General features: G+C 40.6%; 1 protein-coding gene across 1 annotated transcript in view; it reads right to left on the bottom strand.

Moving 5' to 3' along the window:
• Positions 1-23091, bottom strand: part of Dscam3 (Down syndrome cell adhesion molecule 3) — a 178462-nt gene that overhangs the window by 62612 nt on the left and 92759 nt on the right. The window contains exon 3 of the mRNA XM_017899882.1: positions 12743-12885. Within this exon, the coding sequence (XP_017755371.1) occupies positions 12743-12885 (143 nt within the window). The remainder of the gene's footprint in view (positions 1-12742; positions 12886-23091) is intronic.

Raw genomic sequence — 23091 nt, 5'->3', positions numbered from 1 at the left:
CCTCCTCCCACTCCATCTCCACGACCAACCACCCCCGAGCACCGAGTCTCAACAAAGGCTACAAGCTGTTCTAAAAAGAAAAGGAAGGACACCGGGGAATTGCAAACAAATTTCCTTAACGAGCCGAACTATTTTATTCATCTTCGGAATCAATTAATTACCCGTCGCCGGTTCCCTTGCTGCACGAAGGCCCCGCTGTCGGAGGTCATCATCGGAAGTGGCGCGGCACGAGCGCTTTCCGGGCGGCCGCGAGAGAGCGGCGTGCAAGAGGTGGCGTGGAAAGAAGAAAAGCAAGAAGGAAAGAGGGACAGAGGGGTGGAACGGCACCCCTTTTTTCTCAGACAATGCCGCTCTCCTCGGGAATAAGTCCTTTGGCGGACGACGAGGGTCGAGCCGATGTCATTTCAGATAAATTCCTCATCGCTTTTCAGCCCGGTCCAGGCCTCGCCTCTGTATCTCGGCCTTTTCATCCGGGCGATACCGTGCATCGGGAAAGAGAGCAAGGAACGCGCGGAAATCAGGCTGCTTCCCTCCTCTTTAATCGAGTATTCCTTCCCGACCTCGCGAATCCTCCTTTTCCCGCTGTCCAATCGTCAGTTGCCTTCTTCAGCGTCTGTCAACACGATCTAAGGAACCGTGGAGGAAGGGGTTAGGGGTAGGTCCAGGTTGTTTGGGCTGAGTACAGAGCTCTGTATGTCTCGTGAGGTTCTTGGGTCACTTTTTATTTTCCTCGGTGTTCCAGTGTCGGGTTTAGTTATTCTTAACGCTAAATGTACCAAGCGGAGTCAAATATGACCCTGTGAGGATCCTCTGAAAGGGGTTTATATATTTATTTGAGGATTCTCTTTGTTCCTTCGGGTGGTATATTGTTTCTTAGCCACTGTGTTGCGGTTTCTATCATGGGCTGGTTCCTAGGGTGGTGGCCTGTTGGTACCCCTGTGGTTGTCGTTGTTATTGATAGGGTAGTAGGTAGAAGGACGACAGGAAAAGGAAGGCATGCGTTTCGCCTCAGGCCTGCTAGTGGTCTCATCAATAAGACTTTCTTCTAGCCTTAGACCACTACCTGGTCTCTACTTCTTAGGCCAGGGATACCTAGGTGGCATGAACTTTTAAGGGAGGACGAGGCTTCATCGAGGACTCGCGAGAAAGTCCTTCAAGTAGGAATCCATCTATTCTATCTATCTATCTATCTATCTATGTATCTATCCACCTATTCATCTATTGGTCGCTACCCCTTTAAATTTTACCTAAACCCCTTTCAAAATTTACTTTATAAATTGTACAGTCATTGTTATTTCTTTCGATCATCTGATTTTCTGTAAATTCTCGTATTATCTGATTATTTCATTTCTCGCTTTCCGTTTTTCTCCTAACTCATTTTTTACCGAGAAAAATTCTTCGCATTTGACCCCCTATGGTAAGAATAGGTGTATGTAAAATACCGGTTTAGTGTTAATTGTCAAAGGGACTAGTGACACTCTTATAATTTTATTGCTAATTTTATTTTCTGATCAGAGACTAGTTTTTGGAGTTTCGATGAATACATAGAGCCGAGTCTTTTTGGAAGGATATCGAAATCGGGTAAAATGAAGAAAATAGAGCCTCTTCGGTTGACAGTCTGCAAGAGTACCTGACGAAATTACCCCTTACTCGACATTACTCGAGATTAGTCTCTGAAGATCTAAAACGAAGCTCCTTTTCCGAGTTTTCCTTAACTTTTCGCCCAAAAATTGTCAGAATTTTATCGAAACTAGCGTACTAGTCAATTGTAAATACCTCTAGGCTTAACTGTTCCATACACTGATTATTCTAGAATTGCTGTGGAATTTAAATCATCAGAGAACAACTCAATCCAACAGCTACATTACTGTGATGATGGCTGTACTCAGTACCGTGTTGTCAATTGTAAATATCTCGAGCGATACTGGATTTGTCTTTTGTCATTCTTGAACTGCCATAGAATTTAAATCATCAGCAAACAGATTAATCAACGGCTACCGTGCTCTGTTAATAGCTACACTCAGTACTGTATTGGCATATGTCAATGCCTCAAGCGACAATTGCTCTATCCATAGATCATTCTACAACTGCTGAAGAACTTAGTTCGAACTTAGATTCGAAACAACTCTTGCGAGGAGATAAAGTCTCTCAGTTTAACACCCAAGAAAAAGAATCTTCCTTTGCCTCAGTATCGTTCAGAACAGGTGTCTGCAATGCTGCATCCTTTGCTTAATCAAACCTACCCTTAAACTGACTACCAAACCGATTCTCCCGGGACCAACCCTCCAGACTCAGTCTGAAAAACAGCGCACCACTGTCAGGACGCATAAAAGCTGGAGCAGGGTGGCATTGTCCCGAGCATTGAGCGACGAGCTAACGGTAATTAATTCGCAGCGCTAAAGCCCGCGACACGAAAGGCAAACTGCTGGAATGGCAAACGAATGGCCACGCGAATATCCCTGTGTCCCCTTCACGACCAATTAACCGTCTCATTCGCGGTATCCGCGTCGGATCTTGCCTGGTGGCAGACGCCAGAAGTCGCGGAGTACTTCTGTCGACCGACTGGGTAGCAGCGGAAAACAGGACGGAAATGGTACGCGGGATTGAAAGGGCGTCGCGTTGAAAGGCCTGGCGTTGCAAAGACGGAGAAGCCGAAGGTGAAGAAGGGCAAATGGAAAGGGGGGAAAAAAGAGACACGGAATTGCGGACGGTGGCGAGTGTCCAGGGACGTCTCCGTGAAGAGGCGAGGGATGGAACTGGAGAAACAAGTGGAGAAAAGAGGAGGAAGATTGGATGAAGATGGCGAGACTCGCGATATTATCGGGACAGAGGAGCGAGGTCCGCGTGAGGGGCGAGGGGGCCTGGAAAGGGGTAGAGTTTAACCAGAGGGGATGCGGAGGCGCTGAAGGAGGGGATGAAATCTTGCTGAATGCCGGGTCACTCGTTTAAATAATTAAACGCGTAATTACCGCCGGCTGGAACACATTTTAATGAACGGGGCCTTTTCCACCACCCCGTCTACCGGCCTGTTGAACCCTCGCTGTTTCTCTCCCGGCTGCGAGAAGTCGAGGAACTGCGGCTAGTCTAGGTGTGCCTCTTTGCGGCTCAAGAGAGTCGCCAGACTGACTTTTTGGCAGGTTCGACCTCGACTCGCGTGAGTCCAGGTGATTCGGCCGTGAAAGAGTGATACCGAGCGAAACAGAGTGCTCGATAACGAGCCACTTCCTTCGCAATCCTCTTTGGGGGGGTCTTCCGTTAGGGCTGCACGGCTTCGTCGCGGAGGCTCCAAGGTCTCGGTCGTTACGGATTATCGAGATCTCGATTGGACAGAGGCTTGTTAACGAGAAGTTCGCAGGAAGTCGGATGTAACGAGGTTTAATTAACGCCGGGATCTCATAGATCCCCGACTCCTATGATCGTTCGACGCAGTCCGTGCTCGTCTTTCCGCTTCGCTTCAGCGGCCGCCATCTTTTTCGGCCTTTTTCAACGGGCTGGACGGTAATTACGTTTAAGAAGGGAGGAAAGTCGCGTCGTTTATTAGTCGGGAAACTTGTTACCGCCGGGAAACGCTGAGTTCTGCGCGGGGGTGGGCTGCAGACCGGGCCCCTTGCACTTTGAGAGTAAATTTGGCGGAAATTCTTGGCGAATCGACGGTAATTCGATTGTTATTGTTGCATCTCTGATGGGATTAAAGAGGTTTGAACGGAGTTTAATTGCAGGTCCCGGTTTGGAGAGAGACGACGTGCTGCGTGCTTCGCGATAATTTAAGCGAGAATTTCGCGATAATTTAAGAATTTTAGTCTTAAAAATTAAACGTCATTTTTTTCTCCTTTTTTTTTGTTGGAAAATGCCAGATTCTCCAATTTTTTATAATTTCCCCAGGCGAAAATTTCTCTTTGGAAATAGCTGTATCGCTGTTGCTCGCTCATTAAAAAATAAATTAACGATACGAAATTAACAACGTTGCGTTAATTAAAAATGGTGATTGTTTGGAAAATAATATGGAAGAAAAAGAGTTGGTATATTCGTTAAATATATCATCATTTCATGTTCATATTAACATTCGAGGTAACCTTATAATAAATTTCTACCATTCGTATTTATTTTGTGCTATGCTATATTATACTATAGTATACTATATTATACCGTGTTATACTAAATTATTTGAAAAATTCTAAATTAATGTACATATAATAATAACAATGACCTAATCGAATATGTAAATCTTATATTAAATATACATGTCATACTAAATTATATGAAAAATTCTAAATTAATATGTATGTATAATAATAACAATGACCTAGTCGAATATGCTAATCGTACAAGATTTAATATAATACCCAAAATATATTCAAAATGGTAATACCACTTTTTAAGCAAGAATATATAAAATGGAACCCATGACAATTATTATCATAAAAATCAATCCATACTAGTTCTTCGCCGTTATATTATAATAACAATTATTTATTTACACGGGGAAAAGGGGCAAATATAATTGAAAATATCCATTGAAACGTATTACATTACTCGCAAACAACCGGAAAAACGAGCACGCAAACACATCCACGATCCTCATGAATATCAAATGCGACTGGAACCGATCGTTATATGTTCTAACATTATCTCCAACTAATTCGCATGCAATTCGCATTTAATTATCGATTATTCAAACCAATTAAACTCGATTCGGCAAATTATATTCGCCAATTCCGCGGATGCCGTGCTTGCAACACGAAAACAGCATAATCATCGAACGCAAACGAACGAACCCCTTATTCCAAACTACCCGAACCCATCCCAACCTCCACTTAAATCTTCCCCTCTAATTTCCTCTCCTAAAAATCCCCCTCTCCACGTGCACCTCGAACGATACGCCAAACACGATAAAACGTTAGCAAATTCGCGGGACACTAACCAAACGCGAGCCAATTCCCGATAAACTCTTCTATTCCGGTTCCTCGGTACGATAAATAGCGAAGTAGCCGGGACACGTCTGGATCCACGTTCGAGAACCGCTCGCTAGGTGGCGAGTCGGAGTTACAGCGCGTCGTAAGATGGTCGCGAAACGTATGGTCACGATCGCGAGTGGATTCGACTTCCGAACTCTTCCGTCCTCTCCTTTTTCCCGTTCCAGCGCAAATTGGCTGCATCCACGCGTTCCCGTCGGCAAACTTTGCGCAGTTGCACGCCATGACTGGACGGAAACTGGGAAGAAGAGTTTCCGTTGACGGCCGCGACTCGCGAACTTCCGGACGTGGAGCCGGCCAATCGATACACGGCCCTGACTCTGGCAACTTTGTCGAATTTTCGCTTCCTTCGTCGCGAGTTCGGGGTCGACATGCTCGAGAAATAGTTGCAGTTCCTAGCTCTGTTCCTGTTAAGTGGCGCTTAGTCCAGGGAGCAAGTACTGGCTCCAGAGTCATGGGTTTCTGGGCTTTTGGGTTTTTGGCTCTGGGTCCAACGTGCAACATGATGTGCCACGTGACATGTAGAAGAGGATTGTCTTATTGTAACTGCTAAGAAATTAAATATTTCGCTAACGTTAGATAACCTTAAATAACATTTCACCATGGTAAATCACTTGACATTCTCTAGATGAAGATTTTGGCATACGTGGTATCGAACAAGAGATAAAATTCGATACAACTGTTGGAATGCTAAAGACATAAGTCGAGACATCTGACATATAACGTCGATGTTAAAATGTTTTGATGATTACTAATGTATGATTGTGTACGTGTCGGTCGCCAGCCAAATTCCTTTGTTCAAACGAATCAGTCTCTAAGCAATCGTTGTACAGCACACACCGATCGAGTTATCAATTATTAAAGGGTTCCCTCTTTATAATCAGTGTTTCTTTCTTTTTAACTCCACTACGATACCAAATTCTATCAACAACACACAGGAAGCGAATATCAAATCACTCTAATAAATCTGTCAAGAACATAAGTCATACATCACCACACAGAAGACTGAACAGGAACGTGACAACTGACTTACAGAATTTATGCAGAAGAAGGAACATCACATAAGGGGTTAGGTTAGGTATTAACCCTTTGCACTCGAGAGGTGAGCTTCAGTCACCATTTCATAAAATTTGGAAGATCGATATTAATTAATATATCAAATTTAATGTAACGTAACAGTGTGCGAGATATAGAAATCAAATAATTCTACAATTCTTTATTTACTGCTGAAAAAAGTATCGTCAGTTTTTTAATAGAGAATCTCTGAATTTCTACTTTTCCCTAGCCAAAAAGTCGTCGAGTGCAAAGAGTAAAGAGTTTGTATCTCTACTCTTAAGACTCTTTAGCTGGTAAATAAAATATATTGCAATTAACAGCATCCTTTATTCCGTTTATTGCCAATCAAACCATATCCCTATATCTATTCTAATTTTTCCTATTTGGAGATTTTATAGCGAAATACTTCCATCTTTCCTTACTATATTCCCAAATTCCTTACTCTAAAACGTAACTAAATTCCTCGTCTAAATTCCATTCTATAGAAATACATAGCGATAAATTAATTTCCCAATTTCCCCTCGCATAGATACCTCCTCTTCCTAAAAGTCAACTCTTGGTCTAATTCAGGGCTAAAAAGAGGAGGAACGAAGACACTCGTTATTCAAACGTACCGCGAAATTTTAATATTCACGAGGAACCGCGATCACCTGTAATTTCCTTGCTAATCAAACAAAAGCGGGGTCGCAGAGGGTGTTCTGTTCTCTGGCAGAGGTAAAAGAGTTCGCAGGGTGGACGAAACCGCATTAAAAAAGCAACGGGGCCGGATGAGAGCGGATCGAAGGCAAGTTAAATGGAAAGGATTCGGAATTCTCTTCTAATTTCGGCCGGCGTTGGTACAGGTGCCATCCAGGCGGGCACGTACACAGCCACGCCGGCGTTGGTCGGCATAAAATCAGCCATTTAAATGGTGGCTCACGTAAAGCCCGAGTACGGGTCCAACTTTTGTCCCCTGTTCTCCTGACAGCGTTCGCAGACCCTGCTCTTCCGCCCCTTCTTCCTCGCTACCCCGTTTGTTCGAATCGAACTTCCACCGATACAATTTAACGGCTTTCAGTGGCATTTTCCCTTCGGTATTTACTCGGTACGTCTCGGTGGGAACGCGGCCTGCGTTTCCGGCATAATGGGATCTTCAGCAACTACCCTTTGTTCCCGCGGCCAGTCACGTTTCCTACGACGACGTTCTCTGTGTAATTGACGTTTATTGTACTCATGCAACGCGGTGTGGAAACGTATCGATGGATCGAGGATGAGTTTTCCTTTTAGTTCCTTTTCTTTCGCGATTTATGGCTCTGTTTCTGCAGCAGGGGTTCAAGATGCACTTTGAATGGAAGTTTGTGATACAGTTGAGTCTCCTAGTGGGTTTTCATGGTTTGATTAGGATAAGGGCGAGGGAAAGGGAGAAGGTGGTGCTGATTTGGTTCGAGGTATTGTGAAGGTGGAAGAGTATTGGTGTGGTTGGTTAGTCTGGCTGTGTTTGTTACGTGGTTCAATTATACAATGGTGTGTGAGCAAAATTCAAAAAGCTTGTTTCACCGTAAAACTAAGTTTCATGTGTTAATTTTAACCTAACCTCAATTCAAGCCCCTCTAAACATTCCAAAAACCACGAATGACCATGCACTCCTTTATCGTCTCCCAATTTCAATCTAACCTTTTCTAAAAAAAATTCCAAAAATCTCCACTGACTGTAAATTCCCTTTCCTCGTCCTAATTTCCAACTAATCTCGACTCAATTCTTCTTCAAAATTCAAAAAGCTTCGTTTCGCCATAAAACTAAGTTTCATGTGTTAATTTTAACCTAACCTCAATTCAAGCCCCTCTAAACATTCCAAAAACCACGAATGACCATGCACTCCTTTATCGTCTCCCAATTTCAATCTAACTTTTTATAAAAAAATTCCAAAAATATCCACTGACTGTAAGCCCTCTTATCAAGTCCTAATTTCCATCTAATCTCGATAAAATTTTTTTCAAAATTCAAAAAGCTTCGTTTCGCCATAAAACTAAGTTTCATGTGTTAATTTCAACCTAACCTCACTTGTAGCCCCTCCAAAAATTCCAAGGCCCGCGAATGACCATGTACTCCTCTCTCGTCCCCCAATTTCAACCTAACCTTTTCTAAAAAAAATTCCAAAAATCTCCACTGACTGTAAATTCCCTTTCTTCGTCTTAATTTCCACCTAATCTCGACTCAATTCTTCTTCAAAATTCAAAAAGCTTCGTTTCGCCATAAAACTAAGTTTCATGTGTTAATTTTAACCTAACCTCAATTCAAGCCCCTCTAAACATTCCAAAAACCACGAATGACCATGCACTCCTTTATCGTCTCCCAATTTCAATCTAACTTTTTATAAAAAAATTCCAAAAATATCCACTGACTGTAAGCCCTCTTATCAAGTCCTAATTTCCATTTAATCTCGACAAAATTTTTTTCAAAATTCAAGAAAGCTTCATTTTACTATGAAATCAATTTTCATGTGTTAATTTCAACCTAACCTCACTTGTAGCCCCTCCAAAAATTCCAAGGCCCTCGAATGACCATGCACTCCTCTCTCGTCCTCCAATTTCAACCTAACCTTTTGTAAAAAAATTCCAAAAATCTCCATTGTCTGTAAATTCCCTTTCCTCGTCCTAATTTCCACCTATTCTCGACTAAATTTTTTTTCAAAATTCAAGAAAGCTTCATTTTACTATGAAATCAATTTTCATGTGTTAATTTCAACCTAACCTCACTTGTAGCCCCTCCAAAAATTCCAAGGCCCTCGAATGACCATGTACTCCTCTCTCGTCCTCCAATTTCAACCTAACCTTTTCTACAAAAATTCCAAAAATCTCCACTGACTGTAAATTCCCTTTCCATGTCCTAATTTCCACCTAATCTCGACTCAATTCTTCTTCAAAATTCAAAAAGCTTCGTTTCGCCATAAAGCCCCCTTTCACGTGCTAATTTCAACCCAAACTCACCTCAAATTCCTCAAAAGGTTACTCAAACCCCGAGCAACCACTCACCCCTTTCCAATATCCTGATTTCAGCCTAATCCCATTCAAAAAATTCCAAAGCAACGAAGCACCCCTATTTCGCGTCCTAATTCCGATCTAATCCCGATCTCCTCTTCCTCTCATCCTCTCTCTAACGCCCGAAATCCAGCCGGTCGCCAGAAACGTCTCTACGAAATTCACTTTCCCGGAGAAGCGCGTCGTTAAACCACCCCCAGCAGGAGCGTTTAATTAAACCGCGTAATTAAAAGGTTTTAACTCAAAACCAGTAGGAGAGGAAGCGATACACTGAGTGTAAACGCGAGATTCGCAGGTAGTTTCTGCCACGGACGAAAGTACTTAAGGTAATGGCATCGGGGCTGAAACATTGATCCGTATATCCGCGCGAAAAGCATACGAGTAACCTCGTCCGCAGCTTGTTTAGGCCACAATAAGGTCTGGTAAGTAGGTGCCCTGTTTACCGATCACGCCTCGCGGATAGCATCCTGGGAAACGAGCCGGAAATGCCTGGACCAAACTTACGGATTCGGCCCACTTGTGGGGTAATGGACAATGCTACTGGTTATAGTTATGGTCGCCGTGGGGAAGAAACGTGGATAAATACGCGAGACCCTTCCAAACCATCCGTGTCTTTCGTTCATACGAAATAATAAAATAATGACGTTGATTATTTACTTTGGTAATTTTTGTTGGAAATTAGCTACACCTATGCAACGATAGTGACAGGTTGCAGGTTAGAGGTTGCAGGCCAATACCGACCTTTGGACCTCAAGATACTATGCAGGCATCAAGGGGTCGGTTTTGGGGGTTTATCACGTTGAGTGCGGCGCCGATTTTGCTATACTTTCCGCTCAGGCGGTAGCTAGTGAGCACTTGATGCCGAGCGCTCAAGTATACCGAAGAGTATGAGCAGAAGGTTACTTTGTTTCACTTTGTCGTTTGGACTGTGAGAATGGTACAGCCAATGCACAAATATACAAATTATAAACAGAAGATAATGGGGTGGAGAATGCCAGAAAGGCAAAAAGGCAATCACCAAGAAACGATCAGTCGAAAAAAGCCACGGAAGTGTAAAGATTTACTTTAGCAGAGGGAATGAAATTTTTACAATATATTAATTGCCATTGATAATTTAATCCTTGACAATGCCAGTCTTACGTACCGATGATGATCAAACGAAAAATTCGCTGTCAGTCCCTAGAATCCACACCGTCCAAACGAAAAGTCTACTAAGTCTACTAAAGTCAGTTTCTAGGGACTGACGTAGCACTCAATGTGTTAAAGGGCCTTCTGTCCCTCGCTGCTCTCACTCTCAAATCCGGAACAGTGCAGATAGCTTATGTATTGTGACCCAAAGTAGTAAGACTCTTAGTTTTATTTTTATATTCGCCTAAAGCGTATACATTTCACTTATATTAAACTTTATACATCCAATAGCTGTACAACTGAATACGGTTACTACTCTGTACGCTAATCATTTGGATTTCCTTCCCGAAATTCCCAACAATTTTATTCGATAATAATATTAAATAATAATAGGAAAATAAAATTCTACGAGGTTAGCCTGTTCTTAATCGATGGCTATGACAAAACTCGAAGAATAATCGACCGAGAGACGCAACTTCTATAGTCCATTACGAACCACTGTAAATCAACGTCGAATGGTATCTGGACCAAAAAGAGGTTAGGAACACGCAGAGAGAACCGAAACGAGCTCCCGCTGCAGCAAAACACGACTCATGAATGGCAAAAGAAATTTTTAATTATAAACTCGCGCCGAAGTCGCGATTATGCTCTCGATACTGCGTATGCCGTTTCTGAACAACCGTCTGCGAGCACGTTCTCTCCCGATTCACGGAGATCGGGGAAAAAAGCATAGTAATTAATGAGCACCGCACTGGGACACGATAATGAGACTTCTGTCCGTACGTGCGGGAACGCGGCAAAAGCGAAACGCTTTTCCCTCGGCGATATTTTGCGCTATTTTTATGTTATTAACGCGCTGGCCTGCTCTCGACATGCCCCGCAGAGAAGCGGATAAAACGCAACGCACAGCATCTTTTAATTATTCGTTCGCGCGTCGGCCCTTATTTCTTGCCGTTCGAATGACGCGCGCAGCTGCGCGCGCATCGTCTCTTCGATCGCGTTCCGCGGGAAGCGTGTATAGATCGCGGAGAATCATAATCAAAGGCAACAGGGATTCGTGTGACGGAGCGTTTGATTTATTACCAAGATTCTATTTTGATTGACAATTTTTCATTATTAAAGAAAGTTGGGTTAGGTTCGATGGCGGAATTGTCAGTTGAACGTGGTTATAATTGGAAGGGTATGGTGGAAATAAGTTATGCGATATATTCCGGCACGAGTAGATCTTAATAAATGTCAACGTTAATTTTATCAGAGAAAGGCGGAAGTAATTTCAATCCAGGCGAATGCAAAAATAGTATATAATTAATTTGGCACTTCCACTGGTCTGATAGTTATAGCGTGGAAACGGATTTTTGTTAATTACACATCTTTGGAATTTTTGCAATCACTTTCTGCGTCAATCTTCGTTTGTAGACGTATTTTATTATTTTTAATATTTGGAATGTTATAGGAGGAAGAAAGAAAATTTAATATAGCATAGTCTACAATCAAGACTATCATCAGAGACCAAGTATTTTAACACTGGAACTACCGATCTTTAATGGGCACCTAACTATAACGTGCACAGATTATAGTAATTTTAGCAGGTACGAGGAATATGAGTGAATATATCGATTACAGTTCTTTCTTAATACGAGTTGATACCAATTGTATTCTTAAAGAAGGTCTATGTGTTCGGTGATTGCAAAAAGGAAAATTCTGGGACCAGTCATTTTGACTGAGTTGGTAGTTCTAGTGTTAATAATACAAGTTTGTTGAAATAAAATATTATGGCCATTCGGAGGAAAATACTGAATTCTGGTGGATTAGGGAGACGAGTATAGACGTAGTCAGGTTTATCATTGCCTATATTTACTTCTATGCTGGAGAACTGGGCTGACAATGAGTTAAAAGACGACGATACCTCTAACTGTAGGACTTTTTGCTAATTTGTCTAATAAACAACAACTCCCTTTTAACACTAGAACTACCGATCTTTACTGGGCACCTAACTATAACGTGCACAGATTATAGTAATTTCAGCAGGTACGAGGAATATGAGTGAATATATCGATTACAGTTCTTTCTTAATACGAGTTGATACCAATTTTATTCTTAAAGAAGGTCTATGTGTTCGGTGATTGCAAAAAGGAAAATTCTGGGACCAGTCATTTTGACTGGGTTGGTAGTTCTAGTGTTAATAATACTAATGCCAGTCAATACTCGTGAATAAATAATCTCTGAAGCATAAATAATATTACGAACAAAAAAAATAGTTACTTTCGCGAATTCGAAATATTTGTCAAACTCAAAGATTGTAATTCCCAGAATCCTCCTATAATAATAAATATAGGTTAATAAATCTGTTAAACGAAGAATTTCCGAAAAATAAATAAACGAATAAAAGAAAATATTACTAAGACTGATTTCGCGAAATTTAATAATAAAATGCAAAGATATTTGTTTTAATTATCTTGACTCGAAAGATCGATATCACGTTAAATTGTAAAATCAGTTCTACGTTAATCGGTAATTCGATGAGTTATTTCTTTAAGTTCTAGTAAAAGTATGTGCAATGTGACTCACCGGCACGAAGTGTAACTTCCCTAGAAAGCACTGCTCCCACTGAACTGGTCGCGCGACACCTGTACCTAGCGTTGTGCACTTCCGCCCGAAAATCCTGCGCCAGAAATGGCGGAAAGTAGAGGGTGCCGTTCCCGAGCAGCTGTCTGAAACAACGTGAAGGGGGAAAAGAAAAGAAACAAAACGGGGAAAAAAATGTGGAAGTTAGAATTCTAACGTCTTTGCGTTGGTCCCATTACTGGTGTTACCATTTCGCGATATAAATTCGCCCATTTTTAACTTCCGTTTTACCACTTCGCTCTTTATCCACCGACACTCCCAAGAGCAAATGTCTTTTTATTAATTCCCCAGGAAAAGCTTTTAAAAAAGCTCGGGATACTCGGTTCGTGGGTAATTCAAATGTGCGAGTAAACGACGATAGACCCGGAAAAAGAAAGTTAATTTTAATACACGGTGTTTCGTATCGAATTATAGAAAACTACTATGCCAATCTTCGTATAAATTCTGTGGAATAATAAATTTGAAGAAAAGTCGGATAGACGTTTGTTTCCATAACGTATATTAAGGTTCAATAATATTAATAATAATAATATCGGAAGAAATAATTAATTGAAGAATTTGAAAAATTTTTTGGGGAACTTTTAATTGAATTTCCTGAATTTTAATAATTACATTCTCACAATGATAATAAAATTGTATATTATTTCTGCCTCGCAAAATTTTAACTAGTATTCCTTAATAATAATAAATTGTAATTATATTATACAAGGTGCCCGATTTTAATCTAAGAATAAAAATTACTGGCTGTGGAAAAAATATTTCAAACGCGAATTGACTAATTTCAGGGCTGTCAAAAGAGAGTATAATTACTTCTTTGTGAGTGTACACACAGAGAACATACGAAAATCAACCTCGATTTTCAAAGAAAAATAGCAGATTTAACTTTTAACATAAGTACACTAGACCATCCCTGTCAAAGTATTTTCCATTGCCAGAATAAATGCAACACCCTGTATAATAACACGTAATACTACCTACCGATTATATCGCAAATTAATATCAATTTTAATCAATTACGATGAATTAATAAATCCACGATTAGCGTCATTCGAATAATTCGGCGGATTCGATTTCCTATTCGCATTTGCCTCGAAGCTGGTTCTAACAAGCCCTGCTAAACTTAGCAGAGTCCCCTTTCGGGCGAGCTGGATAACGCTCCGCGGGCCGATTAACGAATCGAGTTATCCACAAACGAGATGAAACATTCAGGCACCGCGTCATAATGGCCCGGCTAAAAATGTCCCTCTCACTGTGTCGGAGTATTGATTCCTCGAGAGGTCAAACCGGCAGCTAGTTTTCGCTCTGTCTAGCCTCGTCACGCGCGGGATCATCGCGAGATTTCTGCCTGTCGACCAGTGTGAACGAAGGAATTTCGAATTCTGCGAGTAAAACGCGAAATTCTCGCCATTTTTCTGTCACAGTCAGCATGACGGGATTAGGTAGGATCATGCTGCGAGATTGATTGGTTGGAGGACGTACGAGGGGGTTTGGAGACAGCGAGCAACTTCATTTGCTGGACGTTTCAAAAGATAGGAATGTACGACGGAGATACGGAATTTTAAGAGCAGGGCGCGAAATAGGCGCCATTTTTCTGTCACAGGCAGTCCGACGGGATTAGGCAGCGTCGTGCTGCGAGATTGGTCGGTTGGAAGATGTGTGAGAGAGTTTGCAGATGACGAGTAGCTTCGTCTGTTGGACACGTGCCATTTAAAAAGTCAGCTGGAGACTTGATTATCAAGATTTTTGGGTTTACGTGCGTGTGATGTGGGATTAATTTCGAAACCGTGAACAAGATTGGTTGGAAGATGTGTGAGAGAGTTTGCAGATGACGAATAGCTTTGTTTGTTGGACATGGACCATTTAAAAAGTCAGCTGGAGACTTGATTATCAAGATTTTTGGGTTTACGTGCGTGTGATGTGGGATTAATTTCGAAACCGTGAACAAGATTGGTTGGAAGATGTGTGAGAGAGTTTGCAGATGACGAATAGCTTTGTTTGTTGGACATGGACCATTTAAAAAGTCAGCTGGAGACTTGATTATCAAGATTTTTGGGTTTACGTGCGTGTAATATGGGATTAATTTCGAGATCGTGAAGATGATTGGTTGGAAGATGTGTGAGAGAGTTTGGAGCGAAAACAGGTGACGAAGATTTGGATAACTTGTGGTTCAAATATGAAATTATCCTGATTAGTGAGTGACAATAAGCGTGATGGAAAGTTAGCTCGAATTGCGTTGTAGAATTAATTGGTTGGAATATGTATGAGGTAGTTTGAGATAGAAACTCATGATTAATTTCGAAACCGTGAACAAGATTGGTTGGAAGATGTGTGAGAGAGTTTGCAGATGACGAGTAGCTTCGTCTGTTGGACATGGACCATTTAAAACGTCTGCTGGAGATTCGATTATCAAGATTTTTGGGTTTACGTGCGTGTGATGTGGGATTAATTTCGAGATCGTGAAGATGATTGGTTGGAAGATGTGTGAGAGAGTTTGGAGCGAGAACAGGTGACGAAGATTTGGATAACTTGTGGTTCAAATATGAAATTATCCTGATTAGTGAGTGACAATAAGCGTGATGGAAAGTTAGCTCGAATTGCGTTGTAGAATTAATTGGTTGGAATATGTATGAGGTAGTTTGAGATAGAAACTCAACAGTACAAATTTGGAATTCTGTGGATAAAATATAGAAAATTGTAGCGATTTTTCCATTACAGTGAATGTGACACGATTAATCGTACTGTTATTATGACATTCACTGTTTGGAACAGGATTGACGTAAATTGAGAGCATCAAACAATCTCAAACCACGTTAGCTAGGAAAATAGAAACCTGTGACAAATCACTGGATCGATTTCTACGTTTACAAAGTGCTTAAGAACTCTAGTCAATGAACTCTGAGAAATACCATTAACGAGTGCTTCCATGATTAATACAAACCAAGGCAAACCATGGCAAACCAAGGCAAACCAAGGCAAACCAAAGGCAATTTCTTCCCATAAAACGGCTAATCGTACTTCGAACGCGGAAATAATCGGTGACCACGATTTTTTTCGACCACAAACCATTTCGCAATCATCGACATAGAAGCAGACAATGGATAATCAGCGAAGCAACGGTCATTTGCTCGTAATGCGTTCAGTCCGTCCTTCTAATTCCTCTTCCACGGTTTATCGCCGCGCGTTAGAGACGTCTGCTTCCGGTCGGCGAGTTTTCAATTTTTCAGGGTTTTACGTTTAATTTCCTGCCAGCAGATAGCCGTTCATCCTGGCCAGGCACACGCACGCGATACCATGACAGAGGCCAAAAAATCCAAAGCTCGTCGTCGCGCGGACTCGGATCAATTTGCAGTAGTTGCGTCTAAGTGTCGTTAAATTGTAAATTGCTCGAATCGATGATAGTTCAATTTCCTGCTCACCAATCTGTTTTCGTTATACACAAGTCGTAACTCGGAGATTCTTTTATATAACTACGATCAAATTTAAGCATCAGAAATTTCTACTCGACACTAAAATTTTGGAAACGAAGTACGATAACAAAATACAGTAACAAGATAATTACACGTATGTAGCTTCGTGAAGACTCACGTCTATTAAGTTATACGAATTTTAAGAACTACCAAAATTCAGAAAACTAAATACAACAAAATACAATAACAAAATAATTATAATTATACCTATGTAACTTCGTAAAGACTCACGTCTACCAAGTTATAGGAATTTTAAGAATTACCAAAATTCAGAAAACGAAGTACGACAACAAAATACAATAACAAAATAATTACACTATGTAGCTTCGTGAAGACTCACGTCTACTGAATTATACGAATTTTAAGAATTACCAAAATTCAGAAAACTAAATACAACAAAATACAATAACAAAATAATTATAATTATACCTATGTAACTTCGTAAAGACTCACGTCTACTAAGTCATACGAATTTTAAGAATTATCAAAAAAAGAAAAAAAAATTTTCACAATTCATAGGAATCTTAAAAATTATCTAAATTCAGAAAACGAAATACGACAACAAAATACAATAACAAAATAATTAAACGTATGTAGCTTCGTGAAGACTCACGTCTACTAAGTTATACGAATTTTAAGAACTACCAAAATTCAAAAAACTAAATACAACAAAATACAATAACAAAATAATTATAATTATACCTATGTAACTTCGTAAAGACTCACGTCTACCAAGTTATAGGAATTTTAAGAATTACCAAAATTCAGAAAACGAAGCACGACAACAAAATACAATAACAAAATAATTACACGTATGTAGCTTCGTGAAGACTCGTATCTACTAACTCATAAGAAATTTAAGAACTACTAAAATTCAGAAATCGAAATACAACAAAATGCAATAACAAAATAATTAAACGTATGTAGCTCCGTAAAGACTTACGTCCACTAACTTACACAAATTTCAAGAACTACCAAAATTCAGAAAACTAAATACAACAAAATACAATAACAAAATAATTATAACTATACCTATGTAACTTCGTAAAGACTCACGTCTACTAAGTCATACGAATTTTAAAAATTACCGAAAAAAAAAGAAACAAAATTTTCACGTCCCGTTTCGAGGTACCAGTAATGCCACGAACGTTCGTAGACCCCGAGCAGGATCTCTGTTATCGATCATCGAGCCGCGGAAGCTTTTCCAAGCGTATAATAAATACGAGGCGGGATTAAATACGCTGGCGAGCGTGATGTTTGCCGTGAGAATGATTTACATTAACGCTTAATGGGCCCCGGGCAGGGCGATAGCCCCGGCACGTTTTAAATTCGCTAATTGATAGTAAAATCGAGCGGGCGTCGGATAAACTTTCGCCGACCGGAAGTGCTGCAGCGGCGGCAGGGTCGAGGAAGCGTTGGATACCGGAATGGACGGTCGCGTTTCTGTTTTATTTCCATTTTGTTCAATGGTGCGCGCGAGTAATATTTATCTTTCTAGAGAACGCTAAAAGTATCGCGTTATCGAATCGAGTTGGCGAAAAAACAGGAAAAATCGAACGTCACGCGTGTGACCGGGAAACGTATCAGAAAGTGAAGCAAGATGGTCTAAGAATTCAATGATCTATAGTCTATTGCACGTAGTCACCGACGAACGGACACGTGGGATTTAAAACCAATTTTTCTTCCTTTCTTCTCATTTAAAAATTTTTTTTTTCTTTTTGCATGAGAGATGTTCCATTCGTGCGTCGATTGAACGCAAATGAAAGGAACAATGTGAAAATATATCGATTAAAAAAAATGTGAAAAAATATCCCATTGTAATGGAAGGTTATTGTTAATGGAAGAAGAGAAAGGAAAGAATGAATGGCGTTTTTTAAAAATATTTTCACGAAAGTTGTTTACGGTGTACACGAGAATCGAGAACAGAGGTGCACACGTGTTTCCAAATATTGCGTTTCCTATTTCGCGATGAACAGCGTACGTTAATTATTGTAACTCGACTACTTGTTACGTGCGAATAAATTGAGCTCGTTAAATACTCCCACGAAGGACATAAAGCTACGTTCCACGTCGGGATTACTATAATAGCTCGTCACTTTCTATTATTTCCGACAAATACAGCAAATCCTTTAATCTCTGGTAGACTCGATGTACCAAAGGAGCCATTTTCCTTAACACGTCACAATAATAATTGCTCAATTCTACTAATCACTATCGTGATAAACCTATTAAGTTGCATACAGCGAATAATTCCACGACTAGTTCGAGTATAATAATTCTTTATTCTCGAGATGATTCTAGTCGCCATTTTAACACTATACTCTAAATAACTAACAAGAGACGATGACTATAACGAGGATAATTACACACGAGATATCGAAATAAAATAATTCCATTCCTTCCTTTCTCACGCACACACACGCTCTCCTTTTCTCTTTTTCTGTTTCAGTGTAAAAAGTAGCAAAGATAAAAATAAAAAGGAAGATAAAAATACGAGAAAAGCTTCGAATTACTACAAAAATTCCTTTTCAGGTTTCTCTTGTAGGGACACATCCCAGATGCGGAAAGCGAAGGTCCCTTGTAAATATTTTCGACTCCTTCGAGAGATCGAGGGTTCAGGATCAATGGGGGCCTGGTTTATGTCTTTAAAACCTGGTTTATGTTTAAAAAAGGGTCAGTTCGCTTACGCCTCTTCAACGACAGGCGTCCTTCCTGAAAAGCTAGCCTTTCATTTTCTGCATCTGGTAATGCCTCGCATATAATACAGTCTCGCTAAGAAAACGTAGTGCTCTTTTCACTAGAAAACCTCTCGTCCTCCACCTTCACTCTCGTCCAATAATCTTCTCCACGATCACGAGTATCACGATCTAAGACAAGGTGGATCGAACGATCCAGTGTTCGCGCACGGAATGGACTCTCGTCAGATGTCCGAGCATACGTTTTCTTGCTCCACTGGCTTAATTAGAAACTGCTCTGTATTCATTGCGTAATTACACGCGTTCGTGTGCCTGTACGACGTGGTTACGTTCCCGGTTATGATAGCCGGCTGACAAAGCGTTGTCCTGTACTACTTGCTTAACCACACACCCAGCCATACTACTTAACCGGCTACGTAACCCACTTGTACTAATTACTTACACAATCGGGTAACGGTTGTTTGATAAAACACGACGCCGTTGTTGCGGCAGTCTGATTAGACACCCCGTCTGCCAATATTTACGCCTATTCTACTTGCTCTGCGCAACGCGATCGCGATTTATTAATCCCTTTTAATTTCCCCGTTAATTCGGCCGCGAGTTTAATCGACAGGCCAGATTCGTACGAAATTGCCCTGTTTTTCTTCCGTTCGAGGCTCCTGTCGCGTTTGTTAAGCCACGCGTCTCGCTATTTACCGACCCGTTCTACTTGGGCCGTACACAACGCTTCTATTTTACTTGTCCGACCACGCGCGGACCTGCACCACTCGTTTAACCCACAGTGCACTCTGTCTACTCCCTGTCACCAGGCTCTATTTTATTGTTCGGCTAATCAGGATTTCGCGCCGGTACAATGACTATTTTCCTGTTTGCCCTTTCCGAGAGAGCAATTGCTTTTTCATGGTATATATTTGGTGTTTAGGCTCCGAGTTTGGTATTCATTTTTGGCTCGAATTTCCGCGAATTACCGATTTCGCGAATTTTATAAAGTGCGATAGCAATATTTGTAGTCAGAGAATGTTTAATCACGGAAGATTAATAAATTATTGGAATATTAGGACATAAACAATTAAATTTCCACCGAATTGCTAAATTCGAAATGTTAAATGTGAAAATAATTCACAAGAATTCCCGAGATTTCAAAACATGTCTAGTAACATTCCTAGGGGAAAACTGAAACTTTCAAGGGATTCGAATCACGACGAATTTAATCCTTATCTAAATAGCAAAAGAAAAATTTTCTGCTATAAAGTCAACGATAATTCTGAACCTCTTACCTTGCCATTCGAGTTCCAATGGTGCGAGCCATAATCAACAACGGAGTCGGTCACACGACCAGCAATCACGTCCGAACGCGTCGAAGAATAACACGCAACTGAGACAGGAAAACATGGCCGCAAATTAGTTGCGAGCCTTATCAGCGATGTTTACCATTCGAGCCTATCTACGACCCACGTGTCTCGCCCGTGATACTCGTGTTCGACCCGATGTCCGTACGTCTCTCGCACGATATTATATTTGAAAGGGGTTAAATCGGTAAATAACAAATTACATTGTTCCAAATTTCGTGCATTAATTAAAATCAGTCTTGAGAAGGTTATTAAATGGCGACTGAAAGTCTCCTCCCCACTGTAAAGGGTTAATAAAAATTCAATTTCCGAATTTTCTCACGAAATAATTTAACATGGCGCAATCAGCAAAGTCGTCGAGATAGACAGGTAATAGTCGCATAATTAAACGCGTGCAAGCATCTTGATCGTATCAATTTACAAGGTAAGATTAACTGTATGTGTACCAATGCCGCCATAACACTGTGTGTACTCCATCGAGACACTTAACTATACAAATATCCTTCCGCTCGTAAACCGGCTGTTTCGAGCGCAAATAGCGTCGCGCGTAAGACAAACTTGTCCAAGTGGATCGGATCATTCGCGAAACTGCAAACGTGGGAACCGGAAGTGCGCGAAAGAACGTTGCAACGTTCATCGAGGAGAATTCCAAGAGCTAGAACGAAAAATGGAAAAACGAGGGTGAAACGCGAAATTTATTAAATTTCGCTAATTAAATGCAACCTGCGTTCGTTTGCCTAATTTTTAGGCGCGCCTTGTGCTGTTAAAACGAAATTTTAATAGAACTTCAGAGCCACCGGGAAAAACTTGCGTTAATGTGTTCAACTGAGAAAAAGCAGCAGTTGCATACAATTTTTGACACTTTAATCTCTCTTTGATAGAGACAATGAATTCTGAGCGAATAATGGACAGAAAACTGTACGTACTCTTTGGTTCAGTGAAACTTCCATTTTGGATTTGTACGAACGCACCCGTTCATGTGGAAAAGAAAAGCTTAGATATTTCCACTTCTACAGATATCTAGGGTCTCGTTTTCTACGATTCTCCGAGTTTTGAAATTTCCTGCAATTTTCCATAATTTTCCAAATTTCCAAATCCCTCGCGGTTTCCACGATTCTCAGAATTTTCAAATTTCACGAGCTTTTCCATAATTTTCCGGATTTCCAGATATACAGAGCTTTTTCATAATTTTCAGAATTTCCAAATTTCCGAATTCCTCGCAGTGTTCCACGATTCGCTGAATTTTTAAATTTCGCACGATTTTCCATAATTTTCCGAATTTCTAGATCTCCCGAGCTTTTCCATAATTTTCCGGATTTTCTGCGATTTTCCACGATCTTCCGAATTTCCAGATATCCCGAGCTTTTGCATAATTTTCAGAATTTCCAAATTTTCAAATCCCTCGCAGTTTTCCGCGATTCTCCAAACTTTCAAATTTCTGGAGCTTTTCTATATTTTTTCGATTTTCCGGATTTCCAGCGATTTTCCCGCGATTTTCCAAAATTCCAAATCCCTCGCAGTTTTCCGAGATTCTTCGAATATTCAAATTTCCCGCGATTTTCGACCATTTTCCGAATTTTCAGATATCCCGAGCTTTTGCATAATTTTCAGAATTTCCAAATTTCCAAATCCCTCGCAGTTTTCCGCAATTCTCCGAACTTTCAAATTTCCCGAGCTTTTCTACAATTTTCCGATTTTCCGGATTTCCAGCGATTTTCCAAAATTCCAAATCCCTCGCAGTTTTCCGCAATTCTCCGAACTTTCAAATTTCCCGAGTTTTTCCACCATTTTCCGAATTTTCGAATTTCCCGCGACGTTCGTTCGAAGACTCTCGAGGTCGACGAAAGGAAAGAACGAGTGGGTGTGCTCGAGGTTCGGGGAACGAAAAATAAGTCTCAGGGTGGAACTCGATAATGTCGAAATTTCGCGGCAAATGGGAAGAAGGGGAAACAGGGGCCAGCAGAAAAGAAAGGGATTTATTCGAGCGAAAAGTGTCTCGAAATGGCAGAAAGCTGTTCCCAGCTTCTACCGCGACTCGTTCTTCGCGTTACTTTTATACGAATGATTTTATAGGTGTTATTTCCCGCCGTACGTACTCGCTTGTAGTTCTTGATTTTACGTTTCCACTTCACCCTCGCCGTTTATTCCACGCGTATTTATATTTACGTCCCTTTTCACCAGCTCCTGCCTACTTTTCCCCTGTATATCCTTTCTATTTTCTTTCGTTGCTCATCGTGGCACGTTTCTTTTGACATTTTGGCTCACTATGACTTATGTACTATCCATAATGATTTATAAAAGTGTTTAAAAAAAATACGCTATAGTATAGTAACACATAATTGAAGCAACCCATAGGACTTCTCTGCACTAACGGTAAGAGAAGAAGCACACATTTGGGAATTTTTCCCGAAGAAACTATAATGATTATTAAGACTGCTCTTTCTCTACACCATAGACGCGTGTTTTAAGAATATTCCAAATTTTTTTCAGTCAAAAATGATAACAATTATGGAAGCTACGACCAGTAACATCTGCGTAGTTCACCCTGTACATTTACCCAAGTTTTGTGACTCACTAGGGACATTTATTTAACAGTCCAAGTAACAAAATAAACGAAAACAGTGTCGAATAAACAGCAACAAACAGTACATATGAAAACAGTCTTAGTGGATGCTTTCGTGTTTCTAATACACCAAAAATTACTAAAAATTAATCACTATGACGCAACAAAGATGCTCCATAATTTTCAAATTCCCCTAATATTTCTCTAATTTTCAAAA

This window comes from Eufriesea mexicana, unplaced genomic scaffold (assembly GCF_001483705.2).
Source record: "Eufriesea mexicana isolate 0111107269 unplaced genomic scaffold, ASM148370v2 scaffold1018, whole genome shotgun sequence".
Classification (NCBI taxonomy): Eukaryota; Metazoa; Arthropoda; class Insecta; order Hymenoptera; family Apidae; genus Eufriesea; species Eufriesea mexicana.
The sequence above is the reverse complement of the archived record's forward strand: the minus strand, read 5'-3'. Positions and strand labels throughout refer to the sequence as shown.